The following is a 27,162-nucleotide window of genomic DNA, read 5'->3' as shown; positions in this document are numbered from 1 at the left end:
CTCCCTCACCCGTGGGCTTTGGCGTGGTGGCTGAGCTGGGTCTTCTGACAGAGCTCACTACAGTCCTCCTGCCACTGGGTGGTGCTTTGGAGGAGGAGGAGGAGGACCGGCCTCCGTCCACAGAGTCCTCATCCTCAAAGTTCTTATCTGCAAAAAAGAAGAAGAAGAAATGAGAAAGGGTGTAGGTGACTTAGGCTTTCGATATAGGCTGGCTGACTGTGAGAATTATTTCCCGTAAGGATCAATAAAGCACCGTTCAGAGGCTGAAATCATTCTCTTAAGTGTTAAACAGCCCTGAGTCATTGCTGCGTTGGATAACCTCTCAGGGGGGAGAGTGCAACACGGGCAATCTGTCAGGTGGTGTATGTATCTGTGCACGCTTTAATCATTCCATCCATCTGACTCTAATCTGGTTTGGCAGCAGTGCATACATGGCCCCCGGCGTCACCTGCCCAACGTGACCACTCACACGAGGGATTAGCCGGTGGTGATATCCGCCAGCTGAGGCACGGAGATAAAGGCGGTGTTTGCAGCCATGATCATGACCGCTGTCTGAGGACATTTAGAGACATTAACTTGCTGTTTAGGAATCAGGTTTGTGCCTTGTCTTTTATCTGTGGAGCCACATATAATAAACTGATACATAAAATAGAAGCTTCATCCGCACAAGCTGCTCCCTGCATGAAAAATCATCATCATGACCAAGAAATACAAAACATGACAGGGACAAAAAGGCAACAGGTTGGCAGACATGAGACGCACAGAGCCAGAGAGAGCAGAGCAATAACAGACAGACAGGAAGCTGTGCAGGGCGAGACGAGCGCGGCGAGGATGAAAATGAGGACAGATAAATGCATCGTTCTTACGAGGGCAGATTTTCTTGCACATCAGCTTCCTCAGCATGTCTCGGCAGCAGCCTCTAACACACACTCTCGCTTTCTTCAGGCATCTCTGTCGAATGGATTGTGTGTGGCTCCGGCACACTCCCAGACAAACCAGCCCTCTCCCTGAGGTGTGTGTGTGTATGTGTGTATGTGTCACAGTAACATCACTGCTGATGCTGTTGGACTAAAGGCTCTAAAAACAGGGAGGGGTCTGAGGTTATGAAGCATTTTGTATTTACTGAGCACAGTTCCTGTACGATGACCACACTGTCGTGTTTAAATGCAGTTTCTCAAAAAGAAGTCAATAATGATGAAGCTTTATCTGCTGCTTATCGAAATGCAGGTCTCGGGGGAATCAGAGATGCTCAGACCTTCTTTATCAAGCCTCGTCCTCCAGCTCGTCTGAAGTGTTCATAAGCCAGCCGATAGACATTTCTTTCCCTGGGAGGTTGGAGGCATCCTGGCCAGTAGCCCAAAGCACCTCGCTTTTTGATGTGGAGGACAAACCCCGCCTGTATGCCCACGTTCTTCACCCTCTCTAAGAGACACTCTCCAGAGGAAGCTCCTTTCTACTGCTTGTATCGGTGATCTCATCCTTTGTCACTGCCCACACCTCGCGGCCATAGGTGAGGGTCAGAATGTAGATCACCAGTAAATCAATAGCCTCTCTGTGGCCCTCTGCTCTCTCTTCACCACAATAGACCAGCACAGCATCCTCATCACTGCAGATCGTCTCTCAATTGCTTACTCGACTCTCAACCCACTCATGATCAAGACCCCTGAGAAACACAGCCTTAGCTCTGTGACTTAGTTCAGCCAATTCTCATCCCAGCCGCTTTATACTTGACTGAAAAAACAAAACAAAAAAACAACACAATGTGAGCTGGAAGTCGAACTGACACGTCACCCAGAACACAGATGATGAACACAACGTCTCAAAGAGCCAAGATGTGATCCTGGGTCCATGGAAGTGTGCACTTTAGAGTAAAATAACCAGTACAATCCACACACGAGGTGCAACCAAAGAAGCTCGGTGGGTGCTGAGAAAAGACGTGCAGATGCTATTCGCTCTCTATTCTCTATCGATCGATCTCTATGTGGCTAAACCTCTCAAACAATGAAAAGCCATTAGCTTACTGTAAACCCTTACTTTGCTGCCAGTAAAAAAAAAAAAAAAAAAAGGACGCACCCCCACGTGCACCTGATATTGGGATTCTCCGTCCCACAAATGCTGCAGGTTGAGTTCCGTTTTGTATTATTAAGGCCCAGAAACACGTGGGGCTGCAGACCCACAGGGCAGATTCAAAGTGTGATGCTGTGGCTCAAAGCTCTGAGCTTTGCAACGACCTACACGTGACAATTATACACTTACTCTGATAACTTATGCCCCACTTGCTCCAAATAACATTAACACACCCAAGAGAGGCCAATACAGCCATATCAGACACAGCATAACATAACGTATTAAATCTGCAGTAAAGTGTCTGCTGTAGACATTCATGAATTTAAACTTTGTGATTAAATTCATTATTTTCTTTCCAAAATGTTGGACACTACAAAGACACCTGTGTACACACCTTTTTAATTTAATATCAAAAGGGTTGTCAGTAAATATGGCCCCATATGGACTTTCTTTCCTTGAGACCATGAGACAAAAGCCCCCTAATCAGTTGCCTGAACCACCCTAGCTGACTCCTTTCATCTGTTTGGATTTATTTTTGTTTCTGGAACAGCTCTTTTAGGTATGATCCTTGCAATCCATCACATCACTGTTAGAAAGTCTGATTAAGTGGCCAAGCTGCTCATCAGCGCATCTATATATTTTTTTCCAGGTTAAAGGAAGTAATCAGTTATCAGACGTCATCCGTAGGCCAGCAAAACCAATAGCCAATCACCTAAACACTCGCCCCCTCGCCTCTTCGTAAAGGCTAACAGCTCGCACACCTAAGCAGAAAGCACAGCACCCGACCACACAGATGAGAGCATTGATCACAGCTGTCAGAGCAGCTGCTGCCAGCAACGCTGACACAACGGCTGGATTGTGTGTGTGATTTATCCAGGGAGCAATTAAAGCGGCATGCAACATGAGATGAGCAGTTCTCTCTCTCTCACACACACACACACACACACACACACGCACACACAGAAGAGTGTGTGTCACAGCCTGAGGCGGGTCATTAGAGCATCTGAAGGTAAATGAGTGGTGACAGCAGCAATCAGCCCACAAGCCTCTGGACATCACCTCCATCTTCCTGTAAAGGTTTCATCACTTGTAACAGGCGGAGGTCGTGAGGGACGTCAGCAGTTTAATGTTTTGGGTTTTTTTGTCTGACTAAAACTGTTTGTTCAGTTTCTCATCGATCTTTACACAACTGTGATAAAACACAAAACTGGTTATAAGTACTCTGGAAATGTATCAAAAGTATCTGCTGTAGCTGTGAAAGTAAAGCAGGTTTAACACCTCTGTGTTTTATCATTACAGCAAAGCAAAGAAGCAACCAAACACGTGAGAAATACATTTCATGAGAAAACAACAACAGTTTATCTGCAGGGGAGAAACAGCAAAAATACTAATCATGTGACTTTAAAAGGGGACCAAGATCTGCATCCATATTACGTTTTTATTTCATCTTAAATTCACTTAAGTATCAGTTAGTTTCCAGCGTGGGTAAGAGAAGAAATGAAAGCAGGGACAGAGAGCAGGTTTGTGTGGGACAGGTCGGGAATTTTAACTCGTTAGTGTTGTTTAACCCCCTCTGAAAATAAAGGTGCAAATCCTGTTGTTTGAGGACTGAGAGGTGTGCTGCCTTTTCTGTCCACTAGGTGTCAGGATACACTGTGGGTGCAGTGCACAGTGGAGCTGTCAGAGCTGGCAACTAGTAATCTGCATGAAGCCCAGATTTATATAACAGTGAGGATCTTTTTATACAAATAGAAGAAAAGCTCAGGGGAACTGGGGGATTAACTGAAAGTTTAGCTTCTCTAAATCGAGGACAGAGGGAGGGCCTCTTGCTATCCCACCAGCTCGCTCGGTTTTCTTCTTCACCTTTTTGTCCCTTGGTACCCCCTAAGGGAGCCCAGAAGAGTCCAACAGGGATCTTCATGAGGCCCAAGGCGGTGTCTCCATCACTCACTGCAGCAGTTTAGCTGGTGTTATATAAGTCAGCTGACTGGTGATCAGTGTTATATCATAATAAAGACTTCCTATGTTTTCCTAAAACAACAGAGGAGGATTTTTTATTTTTTATTTAAAAAAAAAAAAAAAAAATCACCTTCTGCCTGCAAATTATGTGCTGATGAAATCTGGTGTTTACCATCTCCTGAGATTTGCACAGTGTCCCATTTTATTTTAGACCTCATGACTTCTGTTCATACCCGTTTGTTACAGACGGGATTTGATCCGTCAAATTTCGAACAGAAAACTGAGCTTTTTAGAACCACCGAGCAGGAAGGAGCTCACGTCCCTGTGAATTTCTTAGCTGACAACAATCAACATGTGATCAGTTCACCTATAAATCTGTTTGTTCTTGTCTTTGTATGACTGAAAGAAAAGTTATGGAAATATAAAACAAAACCAGATTAAGAATTATAAAAATAAACACGGAATAAATTAATTTGGGGTAAAAATGAACATAAGACAATAATCTAAATAAAAATAATTAGTAAATGAAATTATAATTACAGGGGGAAAAAAAAATCCTAAAACATTTGACCCCCCCTTTTTTAAGGTGAATAAATACTGAAGTAAATTAATACAAATATCAGCATTAAATTAATTGTTTTGGTTCACATTAACAGCTGATTTATTTCTCTTTATTTTTTAAATACTGCCAGCAAAAAAAAACCAACCCCCCCCCCCCCAAAAAAAAACACACTCAAAAAGGCCACTCACATACACTCCTCTTGTGGTGTTCAGTTTTTTTTTTTTGGCGCTATTTAATGAAAATCTGTCATTTTTTATCACTTCCTGTCAGGATGCCAGGATGGTGTGGGCAGTCTGACACAGTGGTCTCATTACTTCAGTGAGCCTGTGGCTACACATGTCTGTCTCTGTTTCAATAAAACTGTTTCCCCTGGTGTCACCCTGCTTTCAGGGTAGACAAAAAGCGCAAAGAGAATTATCGATCACAAGTCCATTGAGCAACGAACACCTACTTTTATAATCCACTGTGGTGCTGAGAAAAAGATCCACCTCACTGTCTGTCCCAGTGTTAAGACTCACTTTGTGCAGTCTTTGTTTCCCTAATAACTGTTTCCTCGGGTTTCTGATTTGCTTTTGATAGCACTTAACTTCATTTTTTGCATTATCACGGATTTTTTTTTTAAATGAGAAAGCAGGATTAAGAAGCTAAATCCATACATTACATACAGACATGTAGCCAAATGAGGAAAGAGAGGCCAACAGAGAGTCAGACTAACAAGAAGCCAGAGCTAGGTGAAGTTGTTCAGGCAGATAAACCAGGTCAGAGCCTGAACCACGTCATTCCAGTAAGTGTGCACCTGTAGGAAGCTGCTCAGCACCTTGGGCTTTGACACATGACACAGGATTGGCTCTCAAACATCTGCACATGGCGGCGACCTCACACAATCAATGAGCAAATACTTAAATGATGACTGGCAGGTAGAATCAGCAGAAACAGAGCAGGTTTCATGACCTGATTCGGCCTACCAGCACTACAGTTTAACGTGCAGAAGCAAATTTGGTCATATGTTTTATGGACACCCATGACCACCGATGGGTACTAGGGCAGGGCAATATGGCCAAAAATATTTATCACGATATATATTTGAAAATTTGTGATAATGATATAACTGACGATATAACTGACGTGAGACAAAATACTTTACAACTCCACAACTTTATTAGTGCAAAAAAACAAAAAAAAACAAAAAAAAAACCCATCAATGTATTTTCACTTAAACAAACAGCTGTTTTTTTATGCAAATTCCTTGCTGCCAGTTTAACCAAAAGGCATTTCCAGTGGAAACTGGCCGACATATCCTGAGCATAACCATGTGTAATATATCTACAAAACTTAAAAAGAGGTTATACACACACAATACGGTAATACTATGTTGAAGAACAGTACGTATCACTTGGCGAGGCTCCTGACTACGGTAGCCGTAATGCTTTGACAATCCATCAAGCGGTGCGGCTTTGTAGCTTATCAAAGTCGTGCTAAAACACTTTTTTACAGATTTTTGAGCGCTGTGTAAGACATAAAAAGTTTGAGGTCAGTAAGCACAACCAGAATTCATACATAAGGCGAACCGGATTATAAGGGGCACTGTCAATTTTTCAGAAAATAAAAGGATTTTAAGAGCGACTTATTTTCCGAAAAACACGGTAATAACGATGGTCCGCTTGCATGCTCTACCAAAAATTGTACTTTGGTGTGTATTTGATGAAAGCCAAACCAGTTCCACACCACTGAAGTTGCACCATTTTTACAAACCAATTCTGGTTCATCCCTTCATTCAACGATCCGCTTTCGCCCTTCTCGTTCTCCGTCGCCGCCATGCTTTTTCTGCCACGTGCGTATGAAAACAAAGGCACTGCGCATGCGCGTTTGACCCATATTCTATCGCGATATTTCATTTTCTTATCATTGCCTAACAGTATACCGGTATTACCGTGAATGGTATGATATGGCCCAGCCCTAATGGGTACCTTTGATGTTTGACTCTGACACTCAGACAGAATTACCAGTTAAATGCACTATTCGCCTGGAATACCAGCTTATCCTGCTGACTTGGTAACCCAAATTTGGACAAGCAGAAGAAAATAGAGGGATGGATATCTATTTTTAAGAGTAACAGAAAAAGAATCACCAAATGAGAGCAAACTGCATCTACAGCTGAATCCTGCAAACAGATTACACTGGATTTTTCTAACAAATACATTCTCTGAGATTAAAATCCTTCTCAGAGGACAGCAATTACTGGCATTGCAAGAAACTCCTTAAAAGGTTTGTTGACTTTATTCCAAAAGCAAGGGTTGAAATGGAAGTTATACTTTGAATTTGCTAATATTGAAGTGCCCCATAGATTTCTATTCAGCATTAATTAACATTCTCTCAGTGTTTCCAGTGACAGTGTTTGCTTGTTACTGTTTGGGATTTGCTTCACATTCAGGTCTGTGCTCCCCCAAATGAGCCTGTTCACAAACTATTTGCACAGATTGTGAGTGCGGCAGATAACCCCGAGTCTGTTTCCCGAGCAGAGGGGCCACTGCTGTACCGGCCTCTTATTGTGCCCATCAAAGACGCTGTTTAAACCCCAGAATCACAGGACCAGAAGGGCTGTCTGCACGATTCACTTGGCAGAGAGCAACAGTAAGACAAAAGCATCATTCAAGAGGTTTATACTCATCTCTTCATTTCTGTGCATCTCCCTTTGTTTTATATAAAGTCCTCCAACAACCCCCCACCCCCTTACACAGTCTCGCTCGCATCAGCTGTGCACTGATGAACAATTATTACAAAATTATTTATTTGTGCGTAATATTAAAATTACACAAGAGGGGTTTAAATACCTCATTCAGCTAAAATAGAAGGCATCTTTCATTCAGATAGTTCTGAGAATAGTTGTCTGGTTCTTTTGGGTCAGCAGTGGTCTAACTATAGCAAACACACTGGTATGTGTGGCTCTTGTTTGATAGCTATCTCTTAACTTTGTGATGAGTTGCTTTGTCATTTTGCTGATATATAATCAGATGTATAATAAATGTAGGCCTTAATCAACAGACGCTGAAACTCTGGTGAAAGTTTACTTACAGAGGAGTTATAAAAGTCTGCACAGTCATTTATAAATGTGTGAACTGACAGTGAATTCCCTCTGGCAGGGGGGGTGCTGAATGATTTTGCAACCGAAAACATTAAAAACAGATGATGTTGACGTCTCTTGTAACATTTAACTGTCCTGCTGTGATCTAGTTTTTGCAAACAGCTGGAAATTTGTACATTTTGCTAATAAACTCAGTTGGCAATGAAGAGTGAACTCATTTGCTCCCAGCTGTCGACATGCAAAATGCATGTTTGAACCTTCTATTTTTATCAGTATGGCCTCTTCGAATCAAAGACATTTAAAGAAAAGGTACTTCTTTGGTGCTTTAAAGCCAAATCCTCCTCCACACAGTAAAGCAGCCAATGGCAGCAAATACACAGCATGCACACACCCACACACACACACATTAATGAGCTTGTTAAGCTCTCTGCAAAGCACCGCTTTCACTGTATGTGTCACGATCAAAGAGCTTCCTTAGAATGAAGCGCTCTCCTTTCTCCTCGTTCACACACTGGAGTTATACTTGAAATCAGGTTTCACAGCTCAGAGAATCATGTCATTTCTCATTTTACAGACAGTCCCTGACATGATGTCACATGAGTGAAGAAACTCTGTGACTCTTACAACCTGAATTAACACGTTTTGTTTATTTTCCAGTTAGGTAATAGATGCTTAAACCGGCTGTCATGATGAGGCTGAGGATGCAGATCTGCTCATCACAGCTGAACACTGAGGGAAACAAAAACCTGCAGAGTCTGCAGGGTTTATGTAACAGCAGCAGAGCACAGGAAGGGGCTTGTGAGAGCTCACACACACACACACACACACACACGCACACACACACACACACACACACACACCAAGTGCACACAAAATGCCTTGGGAATTCAGCCAGTCACAAAAACACTGTGATTGTGTTCAAGAAACTGAGAAGTGAGCAGCTGACATGGCGTCCCACCCACCCACCCACAGCTCTCCTCTGTGGTTATAAATACAGCCTGGATCTGAAGCCTCAGTGTGCGCAGATCTGGAGAAATAATACAAACTTCTAGCTCACATCCGAGATATCCACACAAGCTATCCATCTGAACGATGCGCCACGGTAAACCAGACCTCCAAACAGTTTATACATGATTAGAAATCATCAGAACTCACTGATTTTACGAGTGATTTTAAATAGATTTGGCTTGTTACAAAGATGGAGCTGTATTTATGATACGGGACAATTTAAAGTTTTAAATGCAGCTTTTATTACCAAACTTACAGCTTGTTTTGTGTTGAGAGCAAACACACAGATGCTTGGAGATTTAATATCTGCGCATAAGTGAGCCTTTATGTTTCAGTAGTTCTTTCTCCTCTCTGTAGTTTATAGAAAATAAAACATTTTATATGCATGAAATGTATATCATACATAAGAAAGGAAATGTAAAGAAAATGGAACCAAAACAATAAACAGACTACTCCCGCACACTGTTATGAAAACCTAAATATTAGTCACAGAACCGCTCCTTTTTTTTGCAGCTGGTCTTAAAGTCAACATTTGGCTTGCTAGCATTAATGAAGCTTTGAAACAAACTGCACTGGATTTATTTGGCTAATTTTTGAGGCCCATACGACTCTGCTTCCAGGTAAAATCACCCCTGAGCAGCTCGAGATTACCTTCGCCTCACCCCTGTGGCCGTGTGAAAGCCGAGCACAACAGCAGAAATGAAGCATGAAGCGATCGCAGCAGGTCTGGAACACGACCAGGATCGCCCTCACACCGCCCCACACGATGTCATCTCTCCTGTCAGAGGAGCGCTGACGGTCTGTTTCTGATTTTATGTTGACCTGCAGAATGTTTATTTGGTTCCTGCTTAATCAGAAATTCACCAACATATCACACACGCAACATATTTATAGAAACTAAGCGAGTGGAAAGGACTCTTGTTTATTTCTACATGTGCTGTATCAGTAGTGGAAAATACTGCAGCAAAATAAATCTCTGACTTCATGTTTCCTAAAGCCTGTTTCGCCCACTTCATCAGGTTTCTTGGAGCATCCGCCTATTTAAAAACGCACCACTCCCACTGTGAGGATGACCTGCTTTCTTCATACAATTCAAGTGCTGCAATAACTTTAGTTCCACTTTGGTTCTTAAAAGAGCTGCTGCTGACTGCTGCTCTGCCAGTGACTGAACCGCTGATGTAAAACTGCAAAACAAAATTCATGTCGGGGCTGGCTGCTTTTATAACGAAACGTCAGCAGAAGCAAGATTTTTTGTCCTTGTATACTCCTACCATAAAACCGAAGGTGAGCTTATCAAAAATTATACGCACAAAAATATATAATAGAAGGGATTATGTAACAAATTATCTAAATGATATAGAGAAATGTGTAACCATTTCCAGGATAAGGAAAATCAAATTGTCGCTGGTGGCTTCAGGCACCAGCAGGCATTCTCCAAACAAGAGGCAAAAAATGTGACACTACCATGTGCACTGCATGGAGAAATCACAGTGTGACCGCTGAAAGCTGCTGCAGCTTCGTCACAGCAGTCACACTTATAATTATAACGCCACGCTGCTGCAGAAACAACCGGAGACTCCCTCCTCGATTGCCAGAGCAATCAGAAAAGTACAGAAGTGGCTCAGAGCTCAGTTTGCAGCAGGGAAAAAAAAAAAAGATTACATAAAAAGATAAAAACTCAAACACAGAGCAAAAGAGACGATGAGAATATTTTGGGTGTTTCAAAGCGTGTGGTCTGAGAGCTCCTCGCATTTCCAGTCTTACCTTCTCCAGCTGTCATGGTGCAAAGCTGCTGAGCAGAACAGGAATGCAGATCCACAGCTGATCGCTCCACCGATCGGTCAGCTCTAACCGAAGTCTCTGCCACCTCTCTCTCTGTTTACCTCACAGTACTGCCACAGAAATGGCTGCTTTGTTTTGCTCCCTCCCTCGCTCTTGTCGATTTATCCCTCCACAGTCTCTCACTCTGCTCCCTCCTCCCTTGTCTCCTTCCCTGAAAAAACAGCCTGTCTCTTTCCATCTGTCTGTAGTCAACCATCTAGAGAGTGAGCAATTGTATATTTTTGCACTTTTGAGATATTTTTAATCATAAAATTAGTCATTTTAGCTGATCTGTAACAGATAAATGAAACACTAAAGGGATGGGATACACCAAGAGAGCTGTAAAAACACGATACTTGTGTAACATATAGCACTTTAGTTGCTGAAATAGCTCAGTTTTGTGAGAGGTAAAGCTACGTTTCGTAATTACCCTCTGCAACTATATCTATTACCACCAGGGGGCAGCATTTTACCAGTGGGAGTATTGAGATGTTTTGGGATGTGTGCTGCCCTTAATTTAATTTCTGACATTTCTTTTAAGTCCTACTCCCTATTCCTTCCGAGGCTTTGTCTTTTCCCCCGGATGCCGACCACAACGGTTAAATAAAAGGTGCACTGACTCACTGCTTCCTCTTGTGGTAAAAAGAGATAATACATAGTTGAGCTTTAGCTGACATCCCTCCAACACTACGCATCCTTTAGACATGAATTCAAAGCTGCTTTTTTCAATCTCTTGTCCTTCAGTTAACTTTGGAACAGTTTAAACTTCTGCCCTTTGCAAAAAAGAAAAAAAAACAACAACTGGATTTATTACAGTTTTCCACTTTTATTTCTTTAGGAATATTTTTTCTCTTAGTTCACTTTCATTTTTACTGTATTATTTAATCAGTGTAATTACTTTCAGTTTTAGACTGAATCATAATTACTGTAATGTGAAGGGTTTTCAGGGGGAAGATTTGGGGACAGAGCAGAATAGAATAGAACCAAAATTCAACACAAAGCTTTATGCAGGTTTTTTTTACTCACAGTCATGTAGAAATACCAGACTCAATAATCAGATGCAGCAATGCTTCATCGGGCCAGTTGTGTAAACAAATTTGACCAACCTTACAAAAAAATAAATAAAACTAAAGACATTTACTGTAATTTTTTCTCATTTCAGTTTCATGTGTGCACATCTTAAGTTCAGTGTTCACTCTTAGCTTTTTGCTTAGTTTTGGTACAAAAGCACAAAAAACCTTTGCAGTGCCTGAGTTATTATGAAAGTGAACTACAACTAAAGTCAAAACTTAAAGTTTAATGAAACTGTTAGGTTAATCAAAATAAAATTTAAAACTATACTTTAAAAAAAAAAAAAAACCTGACTTACGAAGACCCCATTTAACGAAAAATTCAAGTTACGAAGGCACTTAACGGCAGTATTTCTGCCCATGTTACGGCAAAATGCCCGTGTAACGAAATCCACTGGCTCTGATTGGCTGAGCCCAGAATGCCCAGAACGCCCACAATGCCTTCCGAATCATGAGACAACCCCCTTGGCTTTCGTACTAGCGCTTCGTTGTTCCACTTGAACGACGTATTGTTGTTGCAGTTAGCAATTAGCCTATAGCCTATCGTTCACTCAAAAGGCGCGATGGGTGCTTCGACTTACAAAAAATTTCGACTTAAGAAAGACCCTCGGGAACTAATTAATTTCGTAAGTCGGGGTTCCACTGTATATTTTTTTTTAAATATATAGATGAAACATCTATACTCTCTCTGTTTGATCACACTACCATCCTCACGCATCCATGTATGTGTTCGTTGAAACTCTAAATGACTTAAATTTAGCCCCTGACAAATGTGCTCATTGCATAATAACATTATATTGTTTGAAAATGCTCAGTTAAACTCAATGAAACATCAAACTTGCGCTTCAAACTACAGTTTAACACAATTACAACTGAAGTCCAAGAAAAAAATGTAAAACGAAATAAAAATAAAAAGGCCTATAATAACTCAGTGCAGTTATTATAACCCATTTCCTCAATGCTTAGAGCTTATTATAGTAACCATTGTCCTTGATGTAAATATGTAAGAAAAACTGTGTATGTTTCTGTTCTGTGTCCTGTGTACTGTTGTATATGTGTCATCTAGCTGCTGTTACAACCAAATTTCCCCTTGTGGGACAATTAAAGGATTATTCTATTCTATTCTATTCTTATTTTGCTGTCACGGCGTTCACTGTCCATCCACATTAACACCAGACATTCCCCTCTCTCTAAGACTGACAGATTTCAATTAAAACAAGTCACAGAGTCAATTTCAGTGGAGCTGTGAAAGAGACGAGTCGAGCCAAGCAGCTGATCGTGATGGATATAAAGGCTCAATATCTAATAAGCGCTGAAATGAGTCATGTGTACATGCTCCTCTCAGTCCTCCAAGTTAACTTTCACACAGCAACATGAACACTGGCTAAAGTGTCCACCTTTATTTATTATTAGGACTCACACTCAGGAGTTGCTTCATATGTCCTACGGAGCTGAACAATATTATTTATCCTCAGTGTCTGAAATTAAAGGAGATTACAAAGAAACTGACTGATGAGAACATTTTTTCTGGACTGGCTATAAGTAAAAAACAAGGATTAACTAAGGGGGGTTCAGGTGGGATTTTTTTCTCCACTTTGATGGATTTTATACAGATCAATTTAAGGAGTCGAATAAACAGAACAAGGAAGATGAAAATATGGTGCAAAAATAACCGATAAAAATAGCAGGAAAGAGATGAAAGAACTTCAGTGCCGACTGAAATGCTGTGTCATCATCTTAAGATTGCGACTGTGACTCAGCAGGCTGGTGAATACAGCTTAAATCTGACAGAAAATCGTGCCTCATCATGATTGATCAGGTCTTACTGAAAGTTAAACTTCACATGACACTCAAAGAAACTCAGAGCGGCAGCTGAGACGGGAGGTGGAGACTGTTTTGAAACACTGATCCCCGTCTCACCGTGTTCTCCTCGGATCAGCTGTTCTTGTTGTAAATGCGGCGTTAGCTGCAATTAGACAGAGTCAGCAGCTCCAAATGCGAAGAATTTCTAACATCCACCCAACTGCAGTTTTATTTTTTTTGTTTCTCTGATATATTAACAGAGTCTGCTAGTCTTTTTTACTTCCACAGAGGGACAGCTGAAATCTCTGACTCTCACCCCAGGCTGTCCATTGGGCCTGAAACCCTCCCCCATCCTCCTCCTTTCTCCACATTCATGTACACATTCAACATGGAGGGTAGACTCAGAAGCTGACACGCCAGAAAAAGAGAGTGATGACACAGGAGAGAAAAATCTGCCACAAGGAAGATGTTGTTTTCAAGCTCTGCTGTCAAATAACTCCTAAATTTCACCCTGCACCATATGACAGACACACCAAGCTGTCCCATCCCCTCGAAACAAAAACGCCTTAAACCACCAGAAAGAGAATTGTTTATGCTCCAGGGCTGCAATTGAGAAACCTTAACCCATGTATTTGTAGCTAAAAATCTCAGACATCCCCTGAACAGATTACAAAGAGGGCAGCTCTAAGGACACACTCACTGAACCATGAGTTCATATGTCCTTGTGAGAAGCAGTCTGATACAAAACGCCCACCAAAAACAACAACTACAAACAACAAATGTATAAACTACAACACAGATGAAGCCTAACACCTCAGAGGAAGTCACAGTCTCTGGTCAAAAAAACAGGAGCAGTAATATTCAGCTAAAACCTCTGCAGCCACCAGGTTCACTGAAACCAGCTCCGCAAGTTTCAGCTGATTTTGCAGCCGACTCAAAAACAAAGGTGCAGGAAATCGGAACCTTTGCAAATTCACTTTCAGGACAACAGGCCCTCAGAGACCGGCTGTTTGGTCAGCCTGACCGACCAAGCGGGAGTCAGCCAGTCAGACAACGGGGAAAAACGACAATCTTTAATAAATGTGTTTGAGACGTCCCACCTGTTGCTTTTTGATAGAAGACACTGAGGTACATATAATTTATCCAGCCTAAAACTACAGAGATGTGATTTGAATTTCCACATCAGCCAGCCTCTAATGTGCTCTGCATACCAGCAGAAAGAAGCCTGAAGCAAAGGGAGGAGCACTCACCTGAACCAGAAGATGAGATCATGTTCCCGGATCTTTGGACTTCATCGAATTTGCTGAAGATTACATTCAAGCTGTAACAGAGGGACAGAGAGAAAGACAAGAATGTGAAGATAATTATGCAGATGGCACATAAAACAAAGCAGATGGGCAGCAGAAAGTAACTAAAGACCTGTTTACTGCACCATCCATCACCTCCGAGGTGAGAAGCCCTCCCTCGGCTTTCTGCTGCAGGGACCAAAATAGACCGAAACCACCACACAGATGACTAACAGGCAACGGGGCCAGAGAGAGAGCGAGCGAGAGGGGTGATGGAGGGGTGCAGAGACATATGGCCCAGTGTGAAGGAGGAACGAAGAGGACACAAAGGGAACAAAGAAGATGCCGCATCTGAATGTTCGCTGGTATCTGATATTAAACGTGAAATCACGTTTTGAGCCCGAGCTACAAAATTCTGGCGCCGTTTCAAAGAGCTTGTTCATGGCTGATTACAAGAGCGATGACCATAAATCCGATTTAGGAAAAAATAAATCATCTGGGGTGTTCAGTCATGAGCCAGAAAGTAACCTCTGCAGTGTGGATTTAGACCAAAAAGTGCACGCACACCAGCTCTACTGCAGTTCAGCTCAACTTTAAATCTGCAGCCAACTTCATAAATAATGAATCATAACAGAATATATATTTTATGTTTAAACAACCATTTATTTTACACTCTGTGCTGATTTCTGATGTTAAATCACAGGTTCACAGGTGCTCCGGTGAGCTGCAGAATCATGTTTTAGGAAGGTATAATCCTTATATATGGTAATTCGATAGCAATTTAAAACAGTGGTAATATAAAGAAAAATCATATAATTTATTTAGCATTAAAAATGGGAAATTCCTGCAGTACATCAGCCAAATCTGTAGAAACTCAATATGTGAAAAAGGCTAAATAAAATTTTATATAATTCTAATTAAAAAGAGACTCTTGAAAGTAGGGTTGCTATAAAATGTTTATTGACTTTTACATTTTACCCACTTGAACCAAACAGCGCGTGAAAATCAAGCTGTGGTTGGAACAGGGAACTAATAAAGGGCTCTCTGTTCATTAACCATCGCTCTACCGTTAATCAATGAAGGCTATCAAAGAGAAAAATTGTTAAACGGCAGCGGCCTGTTCTCTTACCGTGACTGTGGCAGGCCCTTCTTGCTGAGATCCAGCCTCACCCTCTCACCCACATGTCTGTAGATCTCCACCAGGGAGCTCATGGCTCCATCACGGACCTGGTGACCAGCATCACACAACAACATCAGAGAGGAATCAAACAAACAGACGTTTCTATTCAGATGTTCCACAGCAGAGTCACCATGAATAAAATGATGTAGTCAACTCATCAGACAAACCAATGGGGTGAAAAAAATTACAATTGAAAAAAAAAAGTCATACAGACTTTCACCTCCAGATGGCAGCGTTTAATCAGGTACTCTATATGACATCCCTAGTTAACTCACTGCACCACCTGGTGGTACAAGGTGGTGCCGGCTGGCTTAATTTAAACTTCACCTGGTGTCTCTTCAATGTTTTGGTCATAAATTACACAAAATCTTCTAAAAAGAAAAACGAAAAGAAGAGAAATGTCATGGTAGGCTTTACCTGACTAGTGGGGTCCCCCAGGAGGTTACATATATGAGGAACAATTTTATTGAGAGTCAGGCCTTGGGCTCCATATCTGTAAGACAAACAGATCAGAGTAATGAGCAGCGGGACAAAAACGAGGAGACGGGAGGACACAGATTTTTAAAAATGAGGTCACGTGACGGCCCAATCGGCCTGCTCGAGCAGAACGAGCGAAGGAGGGAAACTCACGTGTTCAGCGTGGCGATGAGACAAAGGCACACTCCTTCTCTGGTCCGGTTGTTTTTATGCTTGAAGCCTCCCAGCATTCGGTCCCACACGTACTGCAAAAATACACAACATCATGTACACAATGAAACAGGACTTTTCCAAGCTGAAAATTCTGATAAGAATTAGAGGTTGAGAACACACTTTTGTCCTGCAGTTTCATGAAAGACAGTCGTAGTAGTCACATATTTCTTTTAAAAAAAAGGGGGTATAATCTTAATGGCTTACATTTACTCACATTCTTTAAATTCATGTAAGATTTTACTGTAATATTTGGAGAGTACTTTGAAGAACATCAAAAATCAGCTAATGTGTTTAAACACAAAGCTACACAAGCTACACCTGACCAAACCAGTTTCCAATGAAAGGATTTCTCCTCCCTGGTCTTTATACAAACTCAGAAACATGTTGTTTAATTGTTATTAATCAACTTTTCATCCATTTCATACTAGCTGTATGCCTCATTTCTACTGATCGCACAGCAGTCCAGTCATCACAGTGCCCAGCAAGCGCCTGTTGCACTTTCACAGCAGTGACAGTGTGATGCTTTTTGGTGTTATCTATTAAAAATAAAAAAAGCACAAGCTGCGTCCTGTGAAAAAGCATATTCAGGCAATAAAAAGTGTAAAGGATGAATGTAGTTGTCAGTTAAATCTGATGGTGAAATGCCTTAAACCTGCATTCTTTTGACCACGAAAGGCCAACAGCTGTGGCTGCAAAAAATCATCTGTTTATAGAGGAGTCTACAGGTAGATTGCCCTGACCTCAGTAAACACTTTCCCATTTATGTATATCTTAATTGTGCCTGGTTTAAGTGTTAAAAGGGAGAATTATCAATGTTATGTTCATTGGCTAACGACATGTGATTGATAAGTCGTTAGTCAATGAGTGTGCTGCGTCCTCAGGTTTATAGCTAGCTCTATTGATGCAGTTCACCCAGATGATCAATTTGAAGCTTCAGAGTACGACTTGGACAATCAGTGGTGGATGTCACCATGGTAACTTCTTTCTTTTATGCTGTCTGTGCAGGAGACCCTGGGTGTAACATCTGTCTAACAAAGTCAACCACTGGCATCCTGCCGGCCACCTGCCAGCCCCCAGCTTCCACTGCAGGAAGTCTGCGGGTGCAGACGGGTGTGGCAGCAGACTTTCACACCCAGTGAGACCCCCAAGCTCACCACAGAGTAAACAAGTGATAACTAAAGCCGACATCCATCTGAATTTGAGCTAATGCATGACCACCTGAACTGTCTTAGAAAAAGTGAGCGTGTTACCTGCGGATTGGCGGTTTGTTCCATGATCTTTAGCAGCAACGTTTGGTCTGTTTCTCGCACCTGATCTTTGGAATCTCCCAATCGATCAATAAGGCTGGGCAGAACTGAGTGAGAAAAGAAAATATGAGTTATTTATTGGTACTTAACGATGGTGAAATGGCTCAGTTGTACAGGATGTTTTGTCAAGTTATTCTCATGCAAAGTAAGAGCAGTTGAAGTGATCAACAGCACTCAACAGAAACTTGGTGAGAAGAGGTGAGAACAGTAGTTTGAAACTCTGAAACAAAAGCTTTTGATTTTTCACACATTTAAATTCAGGGGAGGACGCACTGAGGAACTTAGGTCATGTCCACACTAATACGTTTTCGTTTGAAAACGCATCTTTTTCTCTCCGCTTTGGCCTTCTGTCCACACTGAGACGGCGTTTTTGGTCAAGGAAAACGCAGCGTTTTGAAAACGCTCTCCAAAGCAAATACATTTGAAAATGCAGTTTTCGCGTCCCAGTGCGGACAGTGAACCCGGAGCCTTTTCAAAAACGATGACACATTTTTGTCATGTGATGCAGTCATGTGACCAATTAAACTAAGATAGCGGAGGGCATTATACAGCAGTTTTGTTTGCTCTCAATTTTGACAGCCCTATTAAAGATTAATATCAGTCTGTACATGCTCCAGATAGCTTTTCTTCAAATTCTTTAATTCTCACTCGCTTTTGCAACGTTGTACTTTTGTGTTACTCGACATGTTTCAAAGAGCCTGAAAAAAATAAAATACAAAATACAAAAATACAAAATATGTTTTGTTTGATATTTGTCGATGTGTTTAAATGTGGATGACGATTCATCCTGAGGGGACTGGGGCAAATAATGAGAGACACTGAGAGTCAACTTCCCTCAATATCAATCAGTATCCAATATTAACATTAAAATACATAAAAACTAAAAACAAAGTAAACTTAACAATTTTTAATTAGATAATGCAAACTAACTTTAATTTATAAAGATAATGACAGCATTTGAAATAATATAGAGAAAAGCTCTGACTTCACTTCAACTCGATCAGATTACCACTTTAAAAATCCAACATTAAATAAAACATTAAATTCGCATCAAAGATTGAAATTTGAGTCTTACCTGTTCCCACCTGGGCTCTAAATCGCTCCTGTAACCTTGTCACTAAGGCAGATAAGAGGTCCAGGCCGAGCAGCGCCACCTGGTGGAGACAAAATGAAACGCACACATTAAATACAATTTAATGTAAAAAATAAAACAAAAACAAAAATCATCACAGAAATCTTAAACATATACAATTACATGTAAATATTTCTTTTACATTTAATAGAAAAAATGAAATCAGAATGAGGAATTTATCAACAAAGAAACACTCGACACAGGCCTGGGTGTGAAAAGGGGTGGGGTTAAAACAACAAACTGCGTGCACCATGACTCAGGGTACACACTCACAACACTGACCTGTAACACAGGCCCTGCCTCTTGCAACTTTCCTTGTCATGGGGTGAGAGAACTGCTCAATGAACGCTTAGTGAGAGCAGTCCAGCTGACACCGTAACAACAACAACACACACGCATCGCCTGGCGAATGTCCAGGGTTTGGTGCACTTTTTGGAAACCCAATTACTGTGTGCAACAATAATAAAACAACGAGTAAAACAGCAAAGCAACAATGGCTGCTGCAATCTGCTGGGAGGAAAGATCCTACTGGGGAAACTTCAATATTAATCATCTCAGGATGAAGTTTAATCTGTACAGAGAACCTTTTTTTGTCTCAGCATGTCAGTACAGATGAATTATTTTAATGAAACTGCATAAAAAGTGCTGTTTAATTTTATAAATATGAAGAAAAGGCTTGTGATCCACACATTAACCCTGGAGAATTGATTCTGTTCCTCTGGATGTTACTGTTTCACTGGGACAAATGTTTCTTCACTCATCCAGTTTACTTTTACAGTTTCAGCTGACTGCAGGTTTCCTCAACAGTATAAACAGTACATTTGCATAACCAGCACCACTGACTAACAATTAGTTTCTTGATCATTAATATGCAAATTGTAATGAACCTTCATCAGTGGCTATGCGCACCATTTACAGAAAGCTGGGAAATGGCTGCAATCCCGTCACTGTAAGATGGTGAAGTTTATACTCCTCAGTTCCGAGATGGTTTTTCCCTCTTCTACCGGAATGGCCTCTATTAAATTTTTTGTATTTCCTCTATTTTAATTCAAATGTAAGTTACATTTTATAACATAATCCCAACCATGAGTGAGAGGTGTTGCAGAGGGGGCGGGGACCTCCACTAACTGAACAACCTCATTCACCCCCAACTGGACGGCAGATTTCCACACCTCCATGAGCCTGGTTTGACTGCAGGTTTCTTCCTTTATAAAGGGAGTTTCTCCTTGCCATTGTCGTCAAAGCGGTTGCTCATAAGGGGTAATTTGATTGTTGGGGTTTTGTCTGTTTTCTTGTATTATTGCAGGGTCTTTACCTTACATCATAAAGTGCTTAGAGCCAACTGCTGTTGTGATTTTTCTACCAGCAAATTTACTGGGAACATAAGAGAATTTTAACACCTTAATTTAATTGTCTTTAATTTAGGGCTGTTTTAAAGACCTGCAGAAATCCTACCCTTAAAACCACCGAACTACAAAGTGCTCTTCCCTTTATATTTTCCTCAGTGTCTCCAATGGATGCCTCTCCCCTGCTGCAGGCAGAAGTCCTGGTTATCTGCAGCTCTAATCCTCAGATCAGCCCCTTTGTTCTGCAGCTGGAGAGAATGACGGTAATTAGACTGACGACAGGCCCCACATGAAGAGAGAAACCCTGCACAGGAACGCAAAACAGGTTCACTTGAGCTCTTTCTTGGAGTCATAGCTGGAGGTAAAGAGTCTTTTCTGGAAAACTGAATTACACAAGGAACGCCAAAGAAGAACGTGGTCCAGTTCAGGACAGACAGGCTCCGCCTCTTTGCAGACAGATGGCTAACTCTCTTTTTGCTGCCACCCACATCCAGAGCCCCCAACACACACACACACACACACACACACACCTCTATTTCACCCCCACCCTGAAGGCTCTGGACCCAAATCTCTCAGACATCATCCCTTCCAAATTCCCAAATCCTCCAATCCGACATGCTCGGCTCTAGTTTCTTCCCCTCCTCTTATCTGCTGCATTTCAATCCTGACAGTGTTTCAGCAAATGTCCACACTGTAAGAAAAATTCTCATCTGAGTGTCCCTTTGCTAACCTTAAAACACAGTTAAAAGAAACTCTGTCAGGGGTGAAAAATAAGGTCACACAGTGAAAAAACTAGAAACGTAAAGTAACGTAAAGTAATCCGACCCCCTTAAAGCACAAGGCTGGGCCACTTGGTTTACTGTTTTCTAAGAAACCACCAAAGGCAACAGCAGCACAGCTGCATGGGGACAGCATAATTTTTACATGCTGACACTGTAAAATAACCTGGCTGAAACTGGTGCAGGGCATCAGCGTTGCACGTCCCCTCATGTTGAGTTTTAATATGTTTTGAGTTTGTGGATTTAATTTATTTAGTCTGACAGTAAAAGAAAAGAGCTGATTTTTCCTAATTTACAATGTAAAAGCAGCAGTTTTAAAAAATGTGTCCATGCATCAAGGGCACAAAACTGTGGCCTACTTTTCACGCACAGTCCAGGTCACACTATTGCACAGCAGTGCGGGATAACAGGGATTTGCACAGGCTAAACTTTATTAATATCACAAAGAAAGAAACAACCACCTCACTAACAGGTAATAAAAGAAAAAAAAACAACTGAAGACCAGCAGAAAAATTACAATAAGCAACATAAACCATGCGATAAATAACCAATAACTTTCAAACCCTGACCAAAGTAACACTCCACATAACAAAACAGCAACCCTAAACAGAATGATGTCATCACATGCAGTACAAGCTGCAGTTCCTCTAACGTCCACCAGGTGCTCCAGCAGTTCTCATAGACTCCCATGTTAAAATCTACAACTTTACATTACAAATAAACATGCTTACAGCTGGATACAAAAATATGTTTTTTGTCTCTATACCTAACCCTATGTAGCACCAGACTATTTTCCCTTCCTGAGATTGTACCACAGGTTTTTCTTCCTGTAAAAACAATATTTTTCTTTCCCAGAGTCGCCAAGGGTTTGGTCATACCTGGTTGTCAGGTTGTTGGGGTTTTCTCTCTTTTACCTTATAGTATAAAGCACGTTGAAGTGACTGTCGTGAGATTGAATGACAAATGAAGCTGAACTGCACTAAATTGAAATGGAATTGATCTGAAATTCAATAATGTTAAAGGCAACAAGGACTGTGCCATAACCCTTGGTCTGTCATAATAACCATATACATTTTTATGTGATAGGAAAGTGTCATATCGTAATATTGTTACCATAGCAGCGACATCCAGCGACATTCCCTAGTGTGCATAACAACTGCTAGAGGTGGAAACAATAAATGTGTTTTACCACTCGAGACAAAAACGCACAGCTGAGTACAGCCGGGCTACAAAGGAGGACATGATGATGAGCAACCCTCCGCGCGTCGCTGGAGTACTCGCTAGTGACACTCCATATGACAGGAAGAGCAAATGGTGGATGGAAATTACTGATTAGGTCACAGGGAGAAAAAGCAGGACTTTAAACATCTGGTTAAAAAGCTCAATCCAGCATACAAGATCCCAGGTAGAAAATATGTTTCAGCTTTATTCTATGACAATATTGTGCAACCATTGAAAGGATTACAAGGTTCAATTAATTTAGTTATTGTTCAATTAAAGTGTTAATCAGTTATTTTATACTTTTATAATACTGTGTCGCTATAGTGCTGCTGGCACATAGTTTCAGAAGATCATCATCATCTATATCGCCCACCCCTGTAGGCCACTTAAAAAAAACAAACAAAAAAAACAACTGAGTTTCTAAAGATTTTCAGCACAGGCAAAGGTGTCGGAGCAGTAAAGCTACCCAGCTGGAGCTGAATGTCAGCTCAGTTCACACAGCTGCAAGACGAGTGGCTTCTTTCAAATCTGAGCTCACAATGAAGGTTCAGACTTGAAGCATTTGTGGCAGTTAGTGGTCAGACCGTGACGTGCGTTTACCTCAGCTCAAATATGCACCCTGCCGTCACTGAAAGCAGCTTCAGCCTCGCTCGATATTTACTCTGTCAACATGCACGTGTTGGTTTAGCTTTCCATTCACTCAGATGCTGCTTCATGAAGCAAAGACAGCAAATCTCCCAATGCTTACATGATTTCAGGGGCAACCCGTGAGTATGAAGATTTTATTGATCACTAAGGTCTGGATACTCAATCCATGTGCTGTCTGATACATCTGGCGGGCTGGGTGGTTTTGTACATGATAAAAATGCGGAAAAATGATTATAGTAAATAAATCATGTGGAAATGTGGTAAGTAAAGTAAAACAAAACACGGGATGCATATTTAGGTTAGAAAACTAGCGAGGGGCAGCAAACTTCCAGTCAGTCCAGTCAGTTTGTTTCCTGATCATGTAAAAGAAAAAGTTCAGAAAGGACTCTTGGATCAGGCTGTGATCAAACTAACCCACTAGCATCAAGCCTCGTTCAGAGGAACACGAGTGCCTCTTCATCGTCATCCGAGTGGCTGGAAAAACCCGGCAACCCACAACTGGCCACTCTGATGTGGAGAAGCCTTTAAATTAAATCAAGAAATTCTCTCAACTCGCCATCTCATTACCAGTGGAAACACTACACACGGACACACACACAAAAGGAAACATGTTGCCATCTCTGCTGTTACACACACACACACACACACACACACACACACACACACACACACACATGCAGCAACCTGTAAAGACAAGCAAAACTCAGACATCGATCAAACTCCTCAAAAATGAGCCGTGTCCCTCACACATGGAAAGCCAGATCATTTTCCAGCTTTGTAATTATATACAGCATACCTGTCCCTCCCTCCCAGCCTCCTGCTCTGTAATCACCACATTCTCATGTCTCTCACAGTGCCATAAATCAAGAACTTTTGTCTTTACTTGGTCTACCTTTCAGCTTAAACTCTAACTGTAGCTTACAGGTCTGTTTTCTGGATGCAGCTGCAGGTCAGAGATGAGCGCAGCTGACATTTATGGCTTCATTTTGAGTCCTTTTGATAGTTTGTTTATCAAAGCTGTATCTGTGCTGCAGACTGAAGAACAACGACAGACATTGCTTCATGCAAACACAGCGCAGAATGAGAAGTTCTGATTCCCGGCATGCAAATAGCCTCTCTGTTGAGGTTTGCAGGGAACAGGCAAGCTGCACAGGGAAGATGGTGCTCAATTTAAATCAGTCATTATTTAAAGTTTTTCAAAAACAACACCCTGTTTTCTGTATGACAGACAGGACACCTGTCCAGGGTGTACCCCACCTATCATCCTATGGTAGCTGGGATAGGCTCCAGGCACTACATAAGCGGAAGAAAATTGATGGATTGCAAAAAAAACAATACAACCAAAAAAAAAAAAAAGCCCATAAAAATCAAGACATGAGAGTGAAGACTGAATCAACCAGAATTAACTAATTAAATTACATTAACTTTGAACTACTCTGTCTATATTTCTCGTTACAGCTATTGCACAAGTTTACTCCTCTGGCAGATATGCATCTCTTCCAATTCCGTCTGATTTCATAATGATATAATAATATAATCTCTCCAACAGTTTGAAAGGAGATGATTTGATGCTCTGTATGCTGAAATTAATTCAATTGTAAATTGTTATTAAGTGCATTTTAATAAATAGTCTATTTGCTGGTTCAGCTGATCCATTAATAACCGGCTGCCCTCCACAAGGCAGATAATGCATCGAGCTATCAAGGAACAACACAACAAATAAAATTCTGTTTGATTCAAGAGACCTTTATTGTTATGCAGCATTAAAATAGTTTTATTAATACGCATCAATATCAAAGCCTCCATCTGGATGATGAGTTGTTATAAAGGAGGGTATCAGCTACAGAGACCAAACCTGGTTTTTGTATTAAGCTGTAAGCATGTTTATTTCTGCAGTAAAGTTGGGCATTTTAAAATGTCAGTCTGTGGGGACTGACTCACTGCTGGAGCCTCAAGTGGAAATATTGTAATATGAGGAAGTCATATTTAAATGCACAAGTTTACATAAAGTCAAAGAGAATGGAAAAATCCAAGAATGCTGAAATCATGATGAACTGTGGACCCACCAGAAGTGGGTTTAAACATGGCTGTTTCACCTTTTAATGGCTTTCACAGAGTCTCGACTGTTGCCAGTGTGTTTCTTTGAGCGCGCTCAGTTGTTGCTGCTGCTGCTTTTAGTAATTCGCCTGTGGCAAAAGGGACTCATGAGCACCTCAGCCCGCGTCACTGCCTGTCCCGTGGTTACCGTCTGATAGACCTCAGCTCTACCTTTAGGACACTGCAAAATAAACACCAGTCGCACCAAGACCAAAGAAGAAGATTTTGGTTTGTTAGAGTCAGAAAAGAAGAAGAGTCTTTTCTAAAATAAAATGCAGCTTTAATAAAAGCTGCTATTTGACCTCTTCAGAGTTTATAGTTACTAACTGTTTAACAGTGGGTTTAATTAGTAATGACAGTCTGTGATATAAAAGATGGAAGTAGCTAATAGGCTTAAAATAATAATAACAATAATAATAATGTATACTTAGTGAAGCAGTGGGCAGCCACTGGGCGCCCGGGGAGCAGTGTGTAGGGACGGTACCTTGCTCAGGGGTACCTCAGGGTAGCCGTTCAGTGGATTTGAATCCCCGACCCCGGCCACCACTCTACCTACTAAGCTATCCCTGCCCCCAGATTAAGATTAAGCTTTAAACCTGCATTCCTCCTAATGTCCAACAGGGGGCAATTTCTTTGTTGCAAAAGTTTGGAAATTCATTGCTAACATTTCTGATCTTAGGAAACACCTTCCTGACTCAGTCGCTAGTTTCAGGTCTCACTGAATAAAATAGGATATTCTGGAGACTGTTTTCATTGAAGTCATAAAGGACCGTGAACCAGAGGAGAATCACTGGTAATTTGTCATTTTTTTCTACTCTTGGATCTGTATGATGTCACTGGGGAAAAGCCCCACCCACATGAATAATCATTTTGAACTATGCAAAGTTCAAAAATCATGCAAAGCTGCTCTAGAGGACTCCAAGAATAAAAAATATTTAGATGGAAATGAGGACAATAGGTCGCCTGCATATTATTCCACACATGCAGACTGGGAGTGTCCCAGTTCAACCACAGGCTCATACAGGCGGGGCCAGACTCATCTAAACAATTTCCAACATGCACCAGATACAGTAACAGAGTGGGAGTGATTAACTGTGATGCTATGCCACCATTTGGAGTTTGCGGTGATTAGCCAGCAGTGACTCAGCAGCACTCAGCAGAGCTCAGGACTCCGGGCAGGGTGGCAACTGGATGATGGAGCTGTGCAGTAAACTCTTATTACAGCCGAGAGCCAACAGCACTTGTAATACAGAGCACATTTAAAGACGCACAGACACAACGCTCTTTCACGGTTCACTTCCTCCTGAGATGGCGCTTCATACTCGAATTGCTGCAGTGAAAACACTGAAATGGGAGCATCCTCCTCCGGACATACTGCCACTGACACTAATACATGCTTCGCTCAAGTTCAAACATGCTTTATGCTTTACGTGAAAGAGTGGAGCCACTAATTACAGGGAAAAATAACAACAGAAACAGCAGTAATAGTGTTTGGCCTCCAAAGAAGTGTCAGAGCTTTTTGTTACAAATGATCACGTCTGTTTAAATCTCCTTAAATCATGATCAGCAAATTTATGTAATAGACACTGAGAACAGAAATCTGTGTCCTTTATTTCTTTAATGGGGTTATAAGGCCAAAATGCCTGAACCTTATTTAAGTATAATAGCAATCAAATGAAAATTGAAAACAGTTTTATTATTTGTAAATGCTAAAAATCAGCCGCAGACAAAACTCAAGGTTATAGATTAGACACATTAAAGTAAAAATAAAACAGCAACTTCTTTGCAAATAGGAAAAACATTGGTTTGCCAGTGATTGCACTGAATCGTCTTGCATTTGGTGAACAACTGCAAGTAGTTTTAGTGAAAAACTGGTTGTCCAGGGGGTTTGATTGCACATGTTGCTAGGTGGGAGGCAACCTGTCGCCAAACAATTGTTGCTCGATTTGCACTGCAAACCCTCTCTGCTAGATTGGTGAAGCTTTTGCAAATAAGAATCATCTAATTTATTTGCACCAAAGAATGCAACTCACATGCGATGCTGTCTCTTACATTGTGAGATCTGTCTCTGACAGCTGGTTATATCCTGCATAGATTCCTTTAT

The 27,162-nt window shown here is 41.3% G+C and overlaps 1 protein-coding gene and 1 non-coding gene across 19 annotated transcripts in view; one reads left to right on the top strand and one right to left on the bottom strand.

The window, feature by feature from the left end:
* clasp1a (cytoplasmic linker associated protein 1a) overlaps positions 1-27,162 on the bottom strand; it is a 91,520-nt gene that overhangs the window by 43,968 nt on the left and 20,390 nt on the right. For all 18 annotated transcript variants that reach the window (XM_040027388.1, XM_040027391.1, XM_040027389.1 and 15 more), the window contains exons 3-9: positions 18,911-18,989; positions 17,779-17,882; positions 16,469-16,560; positions 16,256-16,331; positions 15,788-15,885; positions 14,623-14,693; positions 10-147 (exon numbers count right to left, since the gene is read on the bottom strand). In XM_040027388.1, the coding sequence (XP_039883322.1) occupies positions 10-147; positions 14,623-14,693; positions 15,788-15,885; positions 16,256-16,331; positions 16,469-16,560; positions 17,779-17,882; positions 18,911-18,989 (658 nt within the window). The remainder of the gene's footprint in view (positions 1-9; positions 148-14,622; positions 14,694-15,787; positions 15,886-16,255; positions 16,332-16,468; positions 16,561-17,778; positions 17,883-18,910; positions 18,990-27,162) is intronic.
* LOC120731404 lies at positions 19,276-19,407 on the top strand. The gene has a single exon (XR_005695343.1). It is a non-coding gene; the product is annotated as a U4atac minor spliceosomal RNA (small nuclear RNA).

Source organism: Simochromis diagramma, unplaced genomic scaffold (genome assembly GCF_900408965.1).
Source record: "Simochromis diagramma unplaced genomic scaffold, fSimDia1.1 OVJJ01000343.1, whole genome shotgun sequence".
In the NCBI taxonomy this organism is placed as follows: domain Eukaryota; kingdom Metazoa; phylum Chordata; class Actinopteri; order Cichliformes; family Cichlidae; genus Simochromis; species Simochromis diagramma.
Note: the sequence above shows the minus strand (reverse complement) of the source record. Positions and strands in the feature narration are given on the sequence as shown.